This window comes from Humulus lupulus, chromosome X (genome assembly GCF_963169125.1).
Source record: "Humulus lupulus chromosome X, drHumLupu1.1, whole genome shotgun sequence".
Classification (NCBI taxonomy): domain Eukaryota; kingdom Viridiplantae; phylum Streptophyta; class Magnoliopsida; order Rosales; family Cannabaceae; genus Humulus; species Humulus lupulus.
The window spans coordinates 188,629,989-188,651,172 of record NC_084802.1 but is presented as its reverse complement, the minus strand read 5'-3'; the positions used below and the strand labels follow the sequence as shown (position 1 = coordinate 188,651,172).

At 36.3% G+C, this 21,184-nt stretch overlaps 2 protein-coding genes across 2 annotated transcripts; one reads left to right on the top strand and one right to left on the bottom strand.

Annotated features, from left to right (window-relative positions):
- Positions 1 to 10,759: 10,759 nt before the first annotated feature.
- Positions 10,760 to 15,365, top strand: LOC133803364 (two-component response regulator ARR12). The gene is made up of 6 exons (XM_062241375.1): positions 10,760 to 11,307; positions 11,722 to 11,874; positions 12,243 to 12,635; positions 12,860 to 12,936; positions 13,221 to 14,456; positions 15,064 to 15,365. The coding sequence occupies exons 1-6, from the start codon at positions 11,190 to 11,192 to the stop codon at positions 15,121 to 15,123; spliced, it is 2,037 nt and encodes a 678-aa protein (XP_062097359.1). The 5' UTR covers positions 10,760 to 11,189; the 3' UTR covers positions 15,124 to 15,365.
- Positions 15,366 to 16,016: 651 nt separating this feature from the next.
- LOC133803860 (brassinosteroid-related acyltransferase 1) lies at positions 16,017 to 19,861 on the bottom strand. The gene is made up of 3 exons (XM_062242001.1): positions 19,096 to 19,861; positions 17,645 to 18,145; positions 16,017 to 16,801 (listed from the first exon to the last, which is right to left on the bottom strand). Exons 1-3 carry the CDS (start codon positions 19,549 to 19,551, stop codon positions 16,286 to 16,288), a joined length of 1,473 nt encoding a protein of 490 aa, XP_062097985.1. The 5' UTR covers positions 19,552 to 19,861; the 3' UTR covers positions 16,017 to 16,285.
- Between the last annotated feature and the right edge of the window lie 1,323 nt (positions 19,862 to 21,184).

The window sequence follows — 21,184 nt, the reverse complement described above, 5'->3', positions numbered from 1 at the left end:
GGAGATTCAGTTTGAGATTGAGTTAGCACCGGGGACAGAACCAGTATCTAGGACACCGTACAGAATGGCACCAGCGGAACTGAAAGAGTTGAAGATACAGTTGCAGGAACTTCTGGATTTGGGATTCATCAGGCCTAGTTATTCTCCATGGGGCGCTCCAGTGTTGTTTGTTAAGAAGAAAGATGGGACTTTGCAGATGTGTATAGATTATAGAGAATTGAACAAGTTAACTATCAATAATAAGTATCCCTTACCAAGGATTGATGACTTGTTCGATCAGCTGCAGGGTAAGACGGTATTCTCAAAGATTGATCTTCGATCTGGTTATCACCAGCTGAGGATCAAAGATGAGGGTATACCGAAGATGGCCTTTCGGACGCGATATGGGCATTATGAGTTTTTGGTCATGTATTTTGGTTTGACCAATGCCCCGGCAGCTTTTATGGATCTGATGAACAGGGTGTTCAAGGACTTCTTGGATCAGTTCATCATTGTTTTCATCGATGACATCTTGGTTTACTCCAGTTCAGAGGCAGAGCATGAGCAGCATCTCCGACAGGTTCTACAGAGGTTAAGGGAGCATCACTTGTACGCCAAGTTTAAGAAGTGTGAGTTTTGGTTGCCAGAGGTGACCTTTCTTGGGCATATAGTTGGGGCAGAAGGGATTAAGGTGGACCCGTCCAAGGTAGAAGCAGTAAGGGATTGGCCGAGGCCAAGGAATGCCTCGAAGATTCGAAGTTTCCTTGGATTGGCCGGTTATTACAGACGGTTCGTAGAGGGGTTCTCAAAGATTTCTTCACTGATGACAGAGTTGACAAGGAAGAATCAAAAGTTCATCTGGACAGATAAATGTGAAGATAGTTTTCAAGAGTTAAAGCGAAGACTCATTTCTGCACCTGTGTTGAGCCTTCCTTCGAAGGAAGGAAAGTTTGTGGTCTACTGTGATGCATCAAGGATGGGTTTAGGCTACGTGTTGATGCAGAATGAGAAAGTTATAGCCTATGCATCTCGGCAGCTGAAGGAGTATGAGCAGCGGTATCCGACACATGATTTGGAATTAGCAGCAGTGGTATTCGCACTAAAGGTGTGGCGACATTATTTGTGTGGGGAGAGGTGCGAGATATACACTGATCATAAGAGTTTGAAGTATTTCTTCACTCAGAAGAATTTGAATATGAGACAGAGACGCTGGTTGGAGTTGGTTAAGGATTATGACTGCGACATCCTTAACCACTCTGGGAGAGCCAATGTGGTGGCAGATGCATTGAGCCGGAGGGGCCCAGGACAGTTGTATAGTTCCACCCAGATCTCGAGAGAGTTAGCTGATGAGATGACCAGGGCAAGGATAGAACTGGTGGTAGGCCAGTTAGCCAATATTACCTTGCAGTCGACCCTGTTAGAGCGGGTCAAGGAGAGACAGTTAGTGGATGAACAGTTGCAGGAGGTTAGACAGCATGTCTTAGCGGGGGCAGCTAAGGATTATTCTATTTCTGAGGCAGGTTTACTTCGATATCAGGGTTGGATTTGTGTTACGACAGATGAGGGGGTCAGACAAGAGATACTGGATGAGTCTCACACTACGCCGTACTCACTTCATCCGGGTACCACGAAGATGTATCAGGATCTACGGACATTATATTGGTGGCCTGGGATGAAAAAGGATGTGGTTGAGTATGAGGCTAGATGTTTGACATGTCAGCAGGTTAAGGCTGAGCATCAGCGACCGGCGAGATTGCTTCAGCCTTTGGGTATCCCAGAGTGGAAATGGGAGGACATTACGATGGATTTTGTGGGAGGATTACCTAGGACAGTTGGACTTCATGACTCGGTGTGGGTGATAGTAGACAGATACACCAAGTCAGCTCATTTCCTTCCAGTTATATCGACATACACCATAGATCAGTATGCAGAGTTGTATGTGAGGGAGATAGTTAGTCTCCATGGGGTTCCAAAGTCTATTGTATCTGATCGAGACCCTATCTTTACCTCCAAGTTTTGGGGAGCTCTGCAGAGAGCTATGGGGACTCAATTAAAGTTTAGCACAATTTTTCATCCTCAGACTGATGGACAGTCTGAGAGGATGATTCAGGTGTTGGAGGACATGCTTAGGGCATGTGTGATTGATTTTGAGGGGTCCTGGAGTAAGTACTTACCGTTGATTGAACTCTCGTATAACAACAGTTACCAGTCCACCATTGGGGTGGCCCCTTATGAGATGTTATATGGGAGAAAATGCAGATCACCCATACATTGGGATGAGATGGGTGAGAGGAGGTACCTAGGGCCAGATATGGTTCAGAGGAATAATGAGGCTATCGAGAAGATTCGAGCCAGAATGCTTGCTTCGCAGAGTAGACAGAAAAGCTACGCTGATCCTAAGCGTAGGAACGTGGAGTTCCAGGTTGGGGACCACGTGTTTCTGCGAGTTTCACCACTGAGAGGGGTGAGGAGGTTTGGAGTGAAGGGCAAGTTGAGCCCTCGGTTTGTTGGACCTTTTGAGATCCTAGAGAGGATTGGACAGGTGGCTTACAGATTGGCGTTGCCACCGTCGCTGTCAGGAGTTCATAATGTGTTCCATGTCTCCATGTTGCGAAAGTATGTGTCTGATACGACACATGTGTTGAGGTATGAGGATTTGGAGTTGCAGACAGACTTGTCCTACGAGGAGCGACCAGTTCAAATTTTGGATCGGAAGGACAAAGTCTTGCGAAATAAGACGATTCCGTTGGTGAAAGTATTGTGGAGGAATAGCAAGGTCGAGGAAGCGACCTAGGAGTTAGAGACAGCGATGCGGGATCAGTATCTCGAGCTATTCAGGTAAATTTCGAGGACGAAATTCTCATTAGGAGGGGATAGTTGTAACGCCCCAAATTCGCTAATAAGGCTTAAGGGCCTTGATTAGTGTGTCGGGAGGGCATAAATGGGATTAGAATGAATGTTATTGATTTAAATGTGTAATTATGTGATTAATAGTGCTTATATGATAATTGATGATGATATGAAATATATATGTGATATATGTGAGAACCACATTATTATGTGGATAACTCTGTAGCTGGCGACTCGAGGCAGTCCTAGTGCTAGATAGCGGGAAAAGTCACAACGGGGCATTATAATTGACTTTGGACAAGTCAGAGGTAATTTAGGTATCGGGTAGTGATTTAGACTATCGGGTGATGAAAATAAATAATTGGAGATATATTTGAGGTTAGGGTGCTTAAGCGGGAATACTGGGGAATTTTACTATTTTGCCCTCGGGGACGTTTCCGGTACCCCGAGCTTTGGGATTAGTTTAATCACTTAAGGATATACTTGGAAAGACTTAGAAAATACTAGACAGAAAGTGTAAACCGACCTCTCAGTCTTCTCTCTCTTTTCTCTCTCTCTCTTAAGGAAGAAAAACACTGAAATTCTAAGGGAAAATCAGATGAAGCTTGGTGGATTGAGGGAATAATCTAGAGGTTTAGCTCAAGAACCAATCAAGAACTAAAACAGAGGTAAGGTAAGCAATGATTTTCGTTTCTGTGGTTAGGAATTTTGAGAAAATGGCTGAGTTTTTAATGGTTGTGGTTTTGGTATTCAAGGTGGAATTTGAGGTTGAAACTTTGAAGATAAGTCAGGGAACTCTTGGAGAAGTGATTCTGCAGCTGAGGTAAGCTTTAATCCAAGGTTTGATGGTTGAATTCTAGTATCTCCATGGCTGGTTTTGTGTTCTTGGGTTAGAAGGTTTCAGTAATTGAAATGAGTTTTCTATGGGTTTCTAGCCTAGGATTCAGCTAGGGTGTGTTGCTGGAATCTTGTGGGAAGTCTTTGGATAATTGAGTTGTAGATTTGGGGTGGTTTTGAGTGAGATTGCATGAGGTTTAGGAGTTAAAAATGGTGGTTTTTCTGGGTTCGAAGGGGTTGGGTCGCGGCATAGTTCTTGGTGAGCTGCGGCCCTTCGAATCTGAGTTGTGCTGAGGAAGGAGGGTGGGCCGCGGCATGTCCTAAGGAATGTCGCGGCCCTTACCTGTTTTTGGGCATTTGGAGGCCCCTAGTTGGGGCCATGCCGAGGCATGGATGGCCTATGTCGGGGCCCTTAAGGGATTTTGGGATTTTGAGATTTTAGGCTTGGGGATTTAACCTAGGGTGCTCGGGATTGAATCTTTTACCATATTTGGTGAAGTTCAATGTTCCGAGAACTAGAACTTGGTTTAGAAACTCATTTAAGATTGTTAATGGTATCCTTCATCATGGTTGTGACTAGGTGCTAAGCTAGGGCTCGGGGATCGGATCGCGCTCAAGGAGTATCGCCCGTAATTAGTTCATCTAGAAGCCGAAGGTAAGAAAACTACACCCGGTTGAATATTTGAACGGGACTAAGGGCTCCCTGATATATATGACTGAAAGAATGGTATTATGCCATGTAAATTGTAAACCAACGACCTAAGCGTGCCACGGTTAACTTGTGCAATTGGCACGGCTCAGACACTGGTATCCGAGGACAGCTTATTATGCACTGAGCTCGGTTTAAGCGGGCCGGAGTCAGTGGGTTAAACAGAGGGTGCGACCTAAGGTGTCGGCCCTAGTATCTGTGTTAATTGATTGTTATACTTGGCTGTGAGTGTGATTAATGAGATTGTTGAATAATCTAAGTATAGATGAGGTTATTTGTACCTTGAAGTATGCTTATATGCTATGGATTGAATATTTGAACATGCTTATTAGAATATTTGTTTAATAATATTGTATATGCTGTGTATGTTGTTTTCTTGCTGGGCCTTGGCTCACGGGTGCTGCGTGGTGCAGGTAAAGGCAAAGGCAAGATCGATCAGCCCTGATTGGAGAGCTCTGCAAGGTGAATGTACATGTCAGGCCGCTCAACCGCCACGATTGAGGAAGTTACAGGGACGGGAGGACCAGAATCACCTGTTTTGCCTTAGTAGGGCCAACGTTGTCTTTGACTTTTGGTTTTTTGTAAATCAGTTTGTGAACACTAAATGGTTTCGGGGATCCCTGCTGTAGATGGTTTATGCTTTATAAAATGTATCTTTTGAGGCCAAAATGTCTTTTAACCCTAGAACACCTCGATTAATGACACGTTTGATTAAAATGACTTGATTAGCGAGTCCTGCACCTTTATAATCACACAGTGTAGCGGTCTTGGCTATCCAGGGCGTTACAAGGATGGTCCAGCTTTCTTTTGCCTTTACCTGCACCACAAAGCACCCATGAGCCGAAGCTCAGCTAGAAAACTCAATATGCTCATGAACAGTAATAATATGTTACCAAATCATAACAAGCATGCCTAGCAATAATAGCCCTATTCATGCAAGCAAATAAGTCCAAATAATGATGGTTGTGGGCCCTGCCTTTCTGTATGGATGACTATCAAGTCAATCCTAAACAGATGAGTGATTAACACTTGAGATTCTGATAATCATGCTAGGGCTTATAGCCCTAAACTGATGAATGACCATGGAGTCACTAACTTAAACCAAATGAGTGACCATGGAGTCACTAGCTTAAACCAGAAGAGTGACTCATGAGTGAGTCACTAATGTGAACTAAATGAGTGACCATGGAGTCACTAGCTTAAACCAGATGAGCGACTCATGAGTGAGTCGCTAATATGAACCAACTGAGTGACCATGGAGTCACTAGCTTAAACCAGATGAGCGACTCATGAGTGAGTCGCTAATATGAACCAATTGAGTGACCATGGAGTCACTAGCTTAAACCAAATGAGCGAATCATGAGTGAGTCGCTAATGTGGGCTCTGCACCCTTAGCCATGTGACGATGCAGTCACCTGGGCTTTCTGGCCCTGAATCTGAGTAACTAGCCATTAGACTAGACGAGCGCTTTTGTTTTTCATCGAACATGGGGTCGATCAGGCATTAATGCTCATGATGAGTCATTCAATGCTTATGTCAATTAGATCTAATCTTTTCGGCTTGCGTTAAACACGCTAAGACCGTTCTTGACTCTTAAGTCAATACCATACGACCAGTGCTCAACACTACTGTCGAACTTGACTAGTAAGTCACACCTTCACAGTTAATACCGACACCATTCCCGACCCTGATTATGGAGTCAATGCCATTCACAAGTAAGCAAGATTTTCTAAGCATTTGATATGCAATCGATGTCCACATTTAAGTACTCAACATGCCTCGTGAATAACCATGCATGTCATATATGGGGTGCAGTTTTCTTACCTCAGGTTTGAGCGTGGAATAACAAAAGAACGACCCTTGAGAACGATCAATCCTTTTAGTTCACTGGTGGTCACTTAGTCATAACACTTATGGGATTCCATCAATAAAATCAATCAATAAAAGGTTCCCGGACCAAGACCTAGCCTCTGGGACATCAAATCCCACTAAACCGGGTAGTAGGAACGATCCCGAGGCCTAAGGTTTGGATTCCCACGATGAAAGCACATCTCTGGCCAAAAATGCCACTAAGGGCAGCGGCCAGACTTCCCCCATGTCGCAACCCGCCTCCCCAAACAGAGGTGCCCACACTCCAACCATCAACACGAGCCGCGGCCAGCTCTCCTCCATGCTGCAGCCCTATGGCCTTTCAGCACCATCCCGCATCTTCATCAAGCTTGGGCCGCAGCATTCTAGAACAAAGTCGCGGCCCCAGCCAAAACCCATGTTTTTCCCCTTCAAACTCAATTCCAAAACCTACTAAAACACTTCCGATTCCACAAAGCAAAGTTCCCAACTATTACCACAACTTGTCCATCATATAACCAACAAAACCTAAGCTTTAAACCATTCAAAACCTCATCAAATTCCCATTCCCATGACCAATACTCCAACCTCAAAACTAACACCAAAAATAGAGCAAAGAACTAGAAAATTGAACCAAAACCTTACCTTAAACTCAAATTGAATCCTCTTCAATGGCCGAACACAAGCCTAAACCCTTAAGCCTCAATTCCCAAGTTTGAACCCTCAATTTAAGCTTCAAAATTTCAAAGGGGAGGAGAAGGAGATGATCGAGGAGGCAAAGAAAGGAATGCTCTATTTTCTTAAGCTTCTACAACCTTCTAACTCAGCATATATCCCTTGGTCAAATGACCAAAATACCCCTAAACCTATCTTCTTTCCTTAACAACCCCCAAGGGTAAAATCGTCATTTCTTGCCTATCTCGTTAATCATAATTAACACTATCCAATTCCTGTTATTCCCAATATTCTCAAATGCTAATAAATTATATCCCATTACCCTTTTATTCTTGATAATGAACTAATCCTCAAATTACCCTGAGACTCACCCCGAGCCCCGAAATGAACCCCGTTATGACTAGACCGATAACTTGCATTTAAATATCGTCTCATGCCGAATGGCTTGAACAAATCCACATATAATGTGGTCTTACTCATAAATCACCAACATGCATGACAATATTCAAATATGCCATCAACAAGCCAGATTACCAAAATGCCCTTATAATTAAAAGTGGACCCAAATGCATGCATTTTTCATCATATAATAATATAATCCATATAGTTATGCATATAATCATTTAATGACATAATAAATCAGTTATGGCCCTCCCGGCCTTCTAATCAAGGTCTTAAACCTTATTAGGAAATTTGAGGCATTACACCAGAGCTGAGAACTCAAAGTTGGGTTGTCGGTACCATGGCAAAGAAGTCCTCCTCGACGAGCCCAGATCATCGCCCCTGACGAGCCTTGCTTCTTTGATTTGTGCTTTAACCCCCTCCTCGTCACCAAAGCCATCCCCCAACCACCTCCGTCCTTTGAGCCGATGGCGATCTTTGAAGAAGAAGACCACTTGTGTGATCTATGAAGAAGAGGACGAAGAAATAAGAGTAGGGAAAATAATTTTTTTTTAAATTATTTATTTATAATACTGATTATTATTTTGATATTTGAAATTTGGGTTTTTGTTTAACATTTAATTTAATTTCATTTTAAGTTTTAATTATTTTTATCATTTTAAATTATATTTTAAATCATTTTCAAAATATTTAATAAATTAAAAAAATTGAACCAATTAAGTGTAGCCACGTGGCTGATAAGTAGGATTTTGGTCAAATTTAACGGTGAGAGATCAACGTTTGCACCAAAAGTATAACGACATGTATTTTTGTCGCCAAAAAATTTATATAAACATTTAAGTGCAACAAAACAAACTAACGCAAATTTCCCTTTATCTAATAATCTTCCCAAATATCATTATACTCAATGTAAACCGTGGTCATTTTTTGTCTCCCATTGTTATAAAATAAACACAATTGTTTTTGTTAAATGAGTTGAATATATAAATGAATGCTATCTCATTGTGTTGTGCTATAAGATATTAACCAAATATGTTTATAATTATTTTCCATTAAAAATAAACATTTATAATTATGAGTTGTTTGAACAAGCTAAAAATGTAAAAAAAAAAAAAATTACGTTTATTTTTTATTAAACAGTAACCCAATAAACAATTTTGTCTAGTTTAAAATTGTATATATTAAAATAAATACAATTATTTTGTTAGATCAACAGGATAAGTTAATTAATATAATCAAATTTGTTATGATTAGTATTAATAAAAAATAAACATTTATAATTATGTGTTGTTTGAACACACAATTTAACATTTAAGGTTTATTAAATAGTGTAACATAATATACAATTTTTTCTAATTTTATAATTACGTGTTGTTTGAACACACAATATAATATTCAAGAATGTAAAAAAAAAAACTATGCTTATTTTTGAATGATGTATATTTTATGCTAAATTTGACTTAAAATATATTTCAATATCATATTTGGTCAACTTTTTGCATTTGTATTCCAATGCAGAAGATGTAAACTAACTAAAAAAAAAAGTCAATATAATTATTGATGCTTATTGAAAATATACAAAATAATTATTTTTTTTATTAAAAGATAAATTAAAAATTAAAAACTTTTTCAATTAACAAATCGTATTAATAAGTGACAAATAGATAAATAAAAAATATGATATTTATTGTGAACCAAATTTGGCCAAATTTATATTTTGTGTTAAATTTGACAAAATTTTTAGCATATACCAAATTTAACACATAATTTAGACTACTATTAAAATTTTATTTTATAAAGATGAGCTAAAAAATGCGTTGGAGATTCTTTAACATAATAAACAATTTTTTCTAATTTAAAAAAAAGGGTATATTGAAATAAATACAATTGTTTTGGATAGATAAGCATGATATAATTATGTCGTATTTTTTGTGGGATGGAATTCAAAATGTTAAATGGACACTTGCTTTAAATGGCTTATTATTTTATGAATAATATTAAAAAAAATAAAACCAATATCAAAACATATAAGAAAATATGGATTTTAAAAAAAAAAGCTTAAATGGAAAGTTACATGATTGGTGGAATATTCTACAGTAATATTTTACATGATGGGTTATATAATGTATATTTTATTATCATTATAAAATATAGTATTATTATTATAGTAGTTTCAACTATTGTAGTATACTGATAAAAAAAAAAAAAATACCCCCTTAATTTAATCTGACTCAGCTCAGGTAAAGCTTAAACCTCAAAAGTGGAGCCAAACCGGCCTGTGGAAAAAGAAGTAAATAAAAAAATGTAAGAAAGAAAAGGTGAAGATAAAAACCAATCGAGTTTAAGATTTGAGTTGGGTTGTTTTGTACGAAGCTGCATCGTCCGCGAACCACGCTCACGCGGCCCCCTCTCCTCTGTCCTCTCATTGACACCACACCATTTTCACTCAATATTTCTATTCTATTTTATTCTAAATATCTCCACACACACACATTCAATTCAATGCTTTACAACAAAGTACAACCATTTTGTCTTTAAATAATTAAGATAATTGTAACTTTCTTCTTTTTCTTTTTTTACAAAATAAAATTAATGCCTAAATTATTACCGCCCACTCACTTTTCTTCGACCATTTTTTAAAACTTCAAAAACAAAACCTTGTCCTTGATCAAATTGAAATCGTACGTTGCCACTTAAAACTCATTGACTTGATAAAAAAAATGTCCCATTTAAATGAGTAAATATACTAAAAAGTCAATTAAGTAGTTAAATTAGTCAGAAATGTCAAATGGGAAACGTTTTTTTTTTTTTTTTTTGTCAATAAACACATCTACGAATTTCCTTATTGCAAATAATTCAAATAGTTTTATCTTAAATTCAAAAAGATGTATCGTTATTTAGACGCATCCCTGAATATTATGTTACAAGAAATACAAAGGAATAAAAAAAAAAAAACTAATGAGGCCAACTGTCCAAACAAAATACAAAAACCTTGTGAAAGGAATAAAGAACAGATATTTTGTTTTGGAGGCTTGTAAAAGGAATAAAACTAAAATTGATTTATATAATATACTAACAATTCAGGTCTAATTGCGTGAAAAAATGTGGTCAGTAGCTTTCGGTTGCTGATAGCTGATAAGTACAAATTTAATAAAAGAAGAGTAATATTGACTTCCCAAACTTAAAATTAGATAAAAAAAAAAAGAAAAAGAAGAAGAATATATACGGTATAGAATTTTGATTAGTAGAAGAATAATCATGAAACTTAATATGGTAATTTTAGTAAGTTGACTTTTTAATTTGTAATTAATGACCAGAAACAAAATACAATTGGTGAAAAAGTTCGCAAAATTGATGTTAGATTCAGAACTGGAGTAATTCCGCGTGGGAAGCACGCGCTGGATTCCTCTAACCAAGTCCCATTTTGGTATCACATTCTGCTAAAATTCACCGAGAGAGAAAAAAATAAGGTCAATTTCAGCTGAAGTCTACAACACTCTCAATCTCTCCTTCTACAACTTTCTCAGTCCATTCGTAGATTAGATTCCTAATTTTAATTTAGTTTTCTCTCTCTTTAGAAATAAACAAAGAACGAGATTAGTAACATTTATGGTATTCTATGTCTTCCAATCATAGTCCTTGATCAACTCTTTCTTTCTATAATAGTTACCTATTAATCTCTTCTTCAAATCCTATTCCAATTAAAACCCATATCTCTTCTTTTATCTTTATTATTTTTCCTTTTATGGATTCTGGGATTTGTTCTAAGAAGCCATAAAACAGGGACTTTTTATTTATTTTCTTTCTATTCGAAGTTCATAACCAGTGTTCTGTTCTGAAGACTCTCTCCCATTGCGCTTTGTGGAGTTGAAGCCTTTGCCTTGAGAAAATGACAGTTGACGACCCCAGAGATCAGTTTCCTATTGGAATGCGAGTTCTTGCTGTAGACGATGACCCCACTTGTCTCTTACTTCTCGAAACTCTTCTCCGTCGATGCCAATATCATGGTCCGTTTCTGGGTTTTTTTCTTGTTTTTTGGGTTTTCTTGCTTTGTTTCAAAGTTTTCTGATATGGCTTTCTTTTAGTGTGTACATATTTGTTTTATTTAAAAAAAATTAAGATTTTAATTGGGTAGCTTTTGTTGTTTATCAGTTAATAATGTTTCTTTTATTGGTTGAATTTTTTTTTTAACTGGATTGCAGAAACGTGGTTATGGCAATACCAAAATTAGATTTCCCATCTGTTTTTGGCTCTCTTTTTTTTCGTCAAAATATCGATCTTGTTTTTGTTTGTACGATAATGAAATCTTAGATTTGTGCACTTGTCAGATAAATTCTCATTATTGCTGTACAAATCTATTATTGTTGTATTTGTAGCTTTTAAAGATAGGTTGTTTTACGAGTGAGATATGGGTTTTGCAGTTACTACGAGCAGTCAGGCAGTCGCAGCATTGAATATGTTGAGAGAAAACAGGAACAAGTTTGACCTGGTTATCAGTGATGTGCACATGCCAGACATGGATGGATTTAAGTTGCTTGAGCTTGTGGGGCTGGAGATGGACCTCCCTGTCATAAGTAAGCCAGAAATATTATTGCATGATCATTATTACTCTTAGTTTCTTTTTGTTAGTTTTCAATGAAATAATACATATTTTTTGTTTTCCATGTTTGAATTAAACTTTTATAGCTAAAACGGAAAACCCCTTAAAAAATTTCGCTGTATGGTTTTTGAATCTCAAAAAATTTGACATGATCGTTTAAGAAACATAATTGAGCTTGTGGTTTGATTTCCGAATAAAGGAAAGATAACCATTGGAAATTCTCAGTTCTGATTTTGGTTCAATCCTCATCTTGAGATAATTTTTTGATAGAATTTTTGTTATATCTATAGCATTCTGTTTTGAAGTTTGTATTTGATTTCTAAAATGTTATATGTTTTCTAGTGTTGTCTGGAAACGGGGATCCTAAGCTTGTGATGAAAGGAATCACTCATGGAGCTTGTGATTATTTACTTAAACCTGTTAGAATCGAGGAGCTGAAAAATATCTGGCAACATGTAATCAGGAGGAAAAAGAAAGATACAAAGAGCCAAAAAAATTCTTCAAATCAGGACAAATCTAATGGAGCGTGTGAAGGAGAACCAGGGTTTGCAGGGCCAGGAAATTCAGATCAGAAGGTCAATAAGAAACGTAAGGATCAGATTGATGATGATGAAGATGAGAATGATGATAATGGAGATAGCGATGATCCATCAACTCAAAAGAAGCCTCGAGTTGTTTGGTCTGTAGAGCTGCATCGAAAATTTGTCACAGCTGTTCATCATCTTGGCATAGACAGTAAGTTCTTCATTCTTCAACAATGTTCATGCCTTCATGGAAGAAATACTCTCATGACAATAATCAATATGCAGAATTCATATCATCATATTGTCATATTCAGATGTATGGTTGAAGTTTCTCTTGACTCAAAACTTATGTCTGGTTGTAATTTAGAAGCTTTTTGCATGAAGCAATCTTTTTTTTAATATTATCCTCTCATCTTAATTTTATTTCCAATGCAGAGGCTGTACCTAAAAAGATTCTTGATCTGATGAATGTTGATAAGCTTACAAGAGAAAATGTTGCTAGCCATCTTCAGGTATAGATGCATGTCTTTCTTTAATGAGTATTGCTAAGAGGCACCACTGGTGCCCAACACTACAAGAACGGTGACATACTGCTATTGGTGCAATCCAATATCGGGTCCACACAGTTGAATTTAATAAGTATTATAGGGTATTACTAACTAACGATAGAGTTCACCTCATGTGGTGTTGTGCACATTAAGGTGCCAAATAGTACCACCATTCTTTAATGATGTATGATATATGTTCTATCTATTTTAACAAGCTCACTGATATATTTGTTTTGTTTGATTTTCAGAAATACAGGCTTTACCTCAAAAGAATCAGTTGTCATGCAAACCAACACGCTAATATGGAGGCAGCCTTACGCAGCTCAGATTCTTCCTATCTGCGCATGGGTTCAATGAATGGACTGGGAAACTTTAATGCCTTAAATGGATCAATGCAGTATCAAAATCCTGCTTTCAGATCCTTCCCACCCAGTGGGATGGTTAGTAGATTGAACTCTCCTTCTGCTATGGGTCTGCGCTGTCTTCCGTCGTCGGGTATGGTTCAACTCAGTCATGCACAAAATTCAAACAGCTCCCATGATCAAATGACGTTTCATCAATCGACCCTTCCTGGGAACCATGATGGGAATGTACTTCAAGGAATGCCCATGCCATTTGAAATCAATCAACAACACATTAAGGGTGTTTCTCACCTTGGAGACCTCTCCACTGGTCTTGATGATTCTACAATGTTCCCCCTTTCCACCAGCCTCTCAGATGCAAAACTAACTACTAATAATAATTCTAGCAATGCTCTTGGTGTTGCAAACAACATGATGATGCTAGGACACTCTCAAGATCCCCAAGGTGGAAGAGAATTCGGGAATCAATCCTCTGTTTCATTGGCATCTTTAAAATCAGAATTTTGTCCCCCCTTGCCGGATCCTGGTAGATGTACTGACTGGTCAAGCTCTGCTCAGTCATCTGGGTTCCAATCGAATACTTTCCCATTGGGGGACCGTTACAAGCAGGCTACAATGCATCCTGGTAGCTTGAGGGACAACAATATGCCTGTCATGGCTCCACAAATTGGTGGCAGTCAATTTGATGTTTCTTCCTTTTCTTCAGTCTCAATTCGACCCCACGATTCACTTACAGATGCGCAGTGCCAAACTTCTGCAATGAACAATGGTGCCTTAATTCAGGGCTGGGATAATCATAAGCTGGATCCTTCTTACCGACCAAATATTATGTCTAGCTCAATGAACTCTTTGATGCCTGTGAATGCTGGAGCTGGGGGTCCTTTGGATCAGAGTTTGGGCTTAAAGAACCAAGTTTATCACAGAAGCACAGATTTTAATTCTATGGGACAGCCAAATTATGTTGATCCTTTAATTGCTAAGTATGATGAGGTGGAAAAATCAACCATGGAAACATTGAAATTGAAACACGAGTATCTCATGAGCCAACAGAGGTCACAGGGAGGCTATATCTCTACTAACTATGGTCCTTTGGGAGATGTTGTAAGTGCTATAATGAAGCAGGTAATGTAAAATATACCTAATTTTTTTTTTCCGGTCAAGTTTACTATTAGTAGTATTGCTGTTATGTCATCTGTTCAAAACTTTTATAATAATTTTCATTGTCAGCTTATCTGAAAAGTATTCTAGGAAGTTGGACTTGTTACACCTTTGGCCTTCCTTATAATTCTTAAATTAAGGTTTATGTTGGGAGTTTGTCAGTTTACCTTTTAAGGTATTTGTCTTCTATGGAAGCATGATATTCCTTGCTATTCCATTTAAATTATGTTTTGCCCATCTTGCATGCTCTCAGTTTGGGACAGCAAATGCAGACTGTTTTCCTAGTTTTGATCCTTGAAATATTCAGTTATATGGAAGATATGTCAAAATCAACCACAATATGTTCACATCTCTATTCTAATTAGTGTAAGCCGCTTCCTAATATTCTGAGCTGCCTGTTAATATCGTTTGGAGAGAATCCCAACTCAAACTTCTTATCATAACAAAGGTTTTTAGCTTTAACAATTATTGTTCTGTTGGTTGGAATGGGAATTTTTTTATTTCATTGGCTCTGGGATTTTGTAGTGTTCTACCTCAGAGCTTTAATAATGTATATGTTTTGGTGATGCAGGAACAAGATGGTAGGGCTGAAGGAGATTTCGATGCTTATTCCCTTGGTACATCAATATAAGGCTAAAAATACAGTTAGTTGTTGAGGAGCAAAATGGACCTCTCTTCTCCTTGGCAATATAATTTACTTTTTGTAAATTTACAGCGTTTTGACTGAATCCATGCATCCACTGTTGCCTATTTTCACTATAGCTAGAACAGTTTTAGAGCTTTCAGTATCTTTTCTCAGTTAAAGAGCAGCAGAACTAGTTAGTTTTCACCATTTGTTTGAGAAAATATCTTAAATAAAGGCTTTTCTTTTAATTTCTAAGTATATATATATTAATAAATATAGAAGATTTTTCAATAGTTATTAGTGGGAACTAACAATTGTGATGATACAGCACCATAGTGATTTGGTATAGCAAATTAACAACTAGTAAATATTTTTTTTTTATACTAATTTCAAATTTTTTTTTTATATAATTAATATGGTTTAGATATTAATTATATTTAGAAATTAACATGCATTTAAAAAATAAAAAATTAATATTATATTTTTATAATAAATACTTATAATATTTTAAAAATCAAAATTTATTTTTAAAAATATTAATTATCAACCATACAATCATCCTAATCGGTTACACCCAGCATATATATTTATATCATAATAATAACGAATGAAATAGTTGTCGACCGTGGGTCGGTGAGGCCCAGGGCCCCAAAGCCGCAATTCATTATGGGGTTAATGATCTGGTGTTAGTGATTACACATGCTCCGGGTTTTGCATTTTTGTTCATATCATGTTCTATTACTATTAAGAATTAGTTAGAGATCATTGTAGGACCCCCCACTAATTCATTTAAGGCATTAAATTTTGCAACTGGTTGACCAAAGATAACTCGTGTGGACCATAGCTAGCAATATTCTAGCTCTTTTCGTTTTGGCTGTGATCTATATTGTGTCTTACCAAACGACAAACCCTTTCTTCATATAATATTATATTATCTCACATGAGTTTTATTATTAGACAACTCAGAATGATCAAGAAATCATTATCACCAACAAAATATGTATATAATTATCTCCTAATGATCTGTTTCCCCAGATCATCTAATTATTCAAGTCTCTCTTGCAACCCAAGAAAGCAAATCAAAATTAAAGTCTTTTTTTTTTATTACACAGATATTCGCCATTCTCTTCTTCTAAACATAACTAGCCAATAAAGGTGTTTTCTATTTTCACCGAGCAATGGCGATTGCGGCAAGGAAGTAGGAGCAGAAGGCGTCTAGATTCCCCGGCAGGAGTCCGATCCTAACATCGACGGCGCGATCATCGTCAGGATTCTGAATGAAATAAGCAACCTGAGGAATTGGAGGAAAGAGCGGGGAAACATAGGCAGGTTTGGTGGGAAAGAAATGGATGTTGTGAAATGGCATTCGTGTCCAGTCAGAGACTAGAGTTAGCTCCTTGAGAGGAGGCAATGAAGACCGCTGCTGCTGAGGGCTTTGAAGGCTCTCCATGTACGAGTTAACGTAGTCATTGTTGACTGACTCCTTTGCTTCTCTTATCTTCTCAACAATGGCCTTGTGGCTAACCCTTTCCAATTCTCCCGCCGCCAATGCCACGGAGGCGAGCACGTATGCGTTGCCACTGAAGCCAGCCGGCAGTGGTGGCACCACTTTGTTCCGAGTGTCCACTGCGAACTGCAAGCACACCGTTGCTTCCTTCCTCAGTCCCATTGCCTTGGTCCTTGCCTGATATTATATATTAATTAATAATTATATATCAAACCAACACAATTATATATATATATATATATATATATTACCTAACCAAGTGCAGGTTGAGATTATTAATTTGAACTAGCTTCTAATAATTATTATTTTTTTTTTGAAAAAAATATTTATGGTTAATTCATGCTTAAGAGAAAGAGAGAGCAGTGCTATAGGTATGATCAACTAATGTACCCACCCAGGGAATGTATGCCAACAAAAATAGACAGACAATAAAAGTCTCCACATAAAAACAAGGAGTAATGACATATACACCAAAAATATGCACCAAAATATTTCACATTTTAACGTGTCACTGCTTTTTAAAATAGTGGGTCCTAATTTTAATAAATGTGATCGGCTAAGTTAAATTGACACATCATTTAAGTAATATTTGAGTATATATTTTGAGTGCTCAAGACCCCAACTGACACTTTATGATATATTAATATATATATATATTCGTCCATAAATAATAAAATCATGAGTGAATTAAATAATCAGCCATTAATACGTAGAGAATTACTCAGACATCACTCGTGCTCAACACCATTATGGTAGATGAAATGTTGTTATTGGGCATCGTGTGGTGATGGCACACAAATAGCAACCCTCTAATATTTTTGTACGGACCTCCAATTTTATGTATATAGAAGGCATGTTTAAGCTCTCGTGAAGATATATAATCTCTTGCAAGAAAAGCTAGCTATAACGCAATCATCTCTATCTAAATATAATTATTATAAATTAAACTAATTAATAAGAACAGTATAATAATAATAATTAAATTGAATTGAATTATTAAAAATATACGTACGTCCGTACCTTCCACAAGAGAGCTGCAAGAAGCTCAAAAGATGAACAAGAAAATCCAGGAGCATCCTTGAAAACTTGTCTCTTCAAACTTTCTATGAGAGACGAAGTTAGATGAAAGGTCTTAAACACGAAAGTGTTAGTAGTATTGGTATTATTAATTCCTGCAGGTGGCGCAGAAGCTGCTTGGATTATCAATCGAACTAGATGATCTATGGCTGCAGCGCCGTTAGTAGTACTCGTGACAGTGGTAGAACCAGAAGCCCTATTGGTCTGCCGTCCCTGTTGATTTTTATTAATATTATTGTTTGCCAACGTTAGCAACGTAGCTCTTTCATGCACTGGCTTTATGAATAGTTGTTGTTGATGATGATGATGATGAGCCTTGTTTTGTTTGGTTATGGCAGAGTTAGAAGCCCAAGCGCTCAGAAAACTGTACGCCGATGGTCCGTCGAACAGCGAGTGACTCGTACCGATTACTATTGAGTATCCTCCACAACCAAACTTCGTCACCTACATATAAATTATATATATACACACCAGAGCCAACTTATAATTGTTATTTTTTTTAGCTACTTAATTAATACTAAAACATATATTTTATGGATATCTTTTTGTGTTCTTCCCATTCTTCTGAATTAGATTTGTCCTGATGTTAACATAAAACTTATTAATTAAAAGAATTTCGAGGGAGATGATTAAAACTAAGATTTGATATTATTAGAGAGAGGTTGGTAATGATGTGTCATGTTCTGAAGTTTCAACTGGTTATAAATCTCACCTATAATCTGTTGCTTTTTAATGCTAGCTTAGTGAGAAGATAAATTATTTATATATTTTTAGATGATTAGCAGTCTAATCTAATTAAGTATGTTATTAGTAGGTTTATTCTTTTTCTTCGGCTGTATCAGTTCGGTTTATTTATCCTATATATACGTTGTTTTTTTCGGATAGAAACTTCCAATCATATATATATGATCAGAGAAATTATCTGGACGTACGATATCTATAAAAACTATATACTATTTTGACAATTATTTTCAGTATATTAAGAAGCACATATATAATCTTCGAAAGCCCAAATAAAACACATGCATCACAAAAAACACAATTTCTTTTCTATATTTTTTACTCAGAAAAGAAGTCAAGATCAGGATCACCAGAATTATGGGCAATTGATTGTTAATGAGAAAGAGACTGATGTCAAAGACTCGATCGATCGGGAACAAAACCCTAGTATATAATTAATATACCACATTTTTTTTTCTCAGAAAGCGTAGACTTAATTAGACGAACATATATACATGAATACAAATTCCTCCTATAAGATTGAAAAGGTTTTCTACACACATAATCAAACTACAAAAGTCTTATATATATATATACACATATACTCATATACAGTACGAATTAGCAAAGGGAACTTTCACGTAGGTTAATTGTGTTATTTATATAAATCTGACCTGAGCAACAACCAGTGGCATCTGAGAGAAATCATTGGCATTAGAATCAGGCTTGAAAACCAACTTCTCATAAAACTGGCTATGCTGAGTGAGATCTCCAAGGTCCGAGATCTTGGCCTGGGTCGTGGCCTCCACAAGAACTGCACCTTTATTATTACACCAAAGATTGAGGTTGCCATCATTCGGGTTCAAGCTCAGCCTGCCCGCAGCCGGGTACCAAATCGACAAGGTCTCCTCCAAACCAGATTTCAAGCTATGAAAAACATCATTACTTGATTTATAGTCATCACAGAACAAATTTGGATCATTGTAAAAGAAGCATAAATACATAAGAGTTGGACACTGCCTGTCCAAGTTTGAGAGGTTCAGAACTTTTTGAGGGTTTAAGATTTTTGGGTATACAAACACGGTTTTTGAGATTGAAACTGTCGGGAAATGGTCATATTTCGTAGCCATGATTATTAACTATACTACTAGTAGTAGTACTATAAAGCTCTTTCTTTTATATATATAAGGGGTGTGTGGAATAAGGGAAGAGATATGTGAATATATATAAGGGAGAGATGAAGAGAGACTAGAGATCGAAGAGAGCTATACCCTAGATTCCTAGAAACCAACAAAGGTGGGTTAATGGTTATTTATATATTATTGTTATTATTGCTGTAATTAATTATATAATTAGCTATAGTTAAATGTTGTGTGCATGGTACTGTTTAAGTGAAAAGGAGAAAAAATATATGGTCATCTGTGGGTTGTCTTAATGGTTACCCACTTTGTAGGCCTCGACTATTATCTGGCTCGCACTAGTACAGTAAACTTACACTAGAGATGAGTGAAGTAACGCTGACCCACTAGAAAAAATGCAGTCTAGACCTGTCCCTGCTCCATATATATATATATAATCTTCAATTTTTGGACCTAAACTTTTAATGCTATACGGGTACGTATATATGAAAATGAAATCATATATATGGGGTACACTCCCATTTTTCAAGACCCTGTTTTTACATGATTCATATTATTTTTGTATTAATAACTAATCTGTGGGTTCATTGGCTTGTATTATAATGAGATTAGCCAATAAATATATGATCGGTGGTTCGATCCATCAATCTATAATCTATGTATGTAAACAAAAAGCATGTCAAATCAAGGTATAATGATAGACATGTCACAACTAATTGACCAAAAATTGTACTTTGTCTGCCTACATTTATACACACCATTATCAAAACCATTTCCCTTAAGATTCGTGTCGTGAGACATGTAATCCATGATGTTTATAAGAGATGGCGCCACATATATATACATACGTATATATATATTGTTGTTAAGTCCTCTTCTTTCGTCTTCATATATTTGGGAATGTTGATTATTGCCATGTCAATATAGCAACAAATGGTTTTCTTTGTCGCTAGCTCGTGTTTTCCATTTCGTAGATGGATAATGCCACCCCATATACCCATCAACCATGTCAATATCACTATAGCTACTATTTATTTATATATATATATATATATAAGAGCACTAACAATGAGTGTTGGATAATAGAAATATACTTAAAATAATAGTAAAAAACCTTAAAATCTCACTTGATTGATATTGTAAAATGCAAAAATTTAACTCAATATACTATTCATGTTTTATGTTGTTCAGTTATAGAATACTATTCAGTTGTATATCTTATTTTTTTCTTCTTTCTCTTCCTTTTCATATATTTACATGTATACACATATATCTCTCCCTCCATAAATATATACAATAATGTATATATTCTTCTCAATATATATAAATATTTTCCAGTCTCTACAATATTTAAAAATGAATGTTATTATAATAATTTTATATTTTTTTAATTAATTTATATTTTAGTTTATTTTATAACTTTAAGTTAATTTTAAATAGAGTATAATTATATTTGATATCATGTATATATAAATATTTTCAATATTAAAATATAAAAATATATTATTGAAAGTGATAGATGATATTTAAATGAATAAAGAAATATTAAAGTAGAGTTTTGATGATGTAAAATAAAAAAATTTATGTAGGATAGTTTGAGGTAAAATGAAAAAAAGTTTAGTTT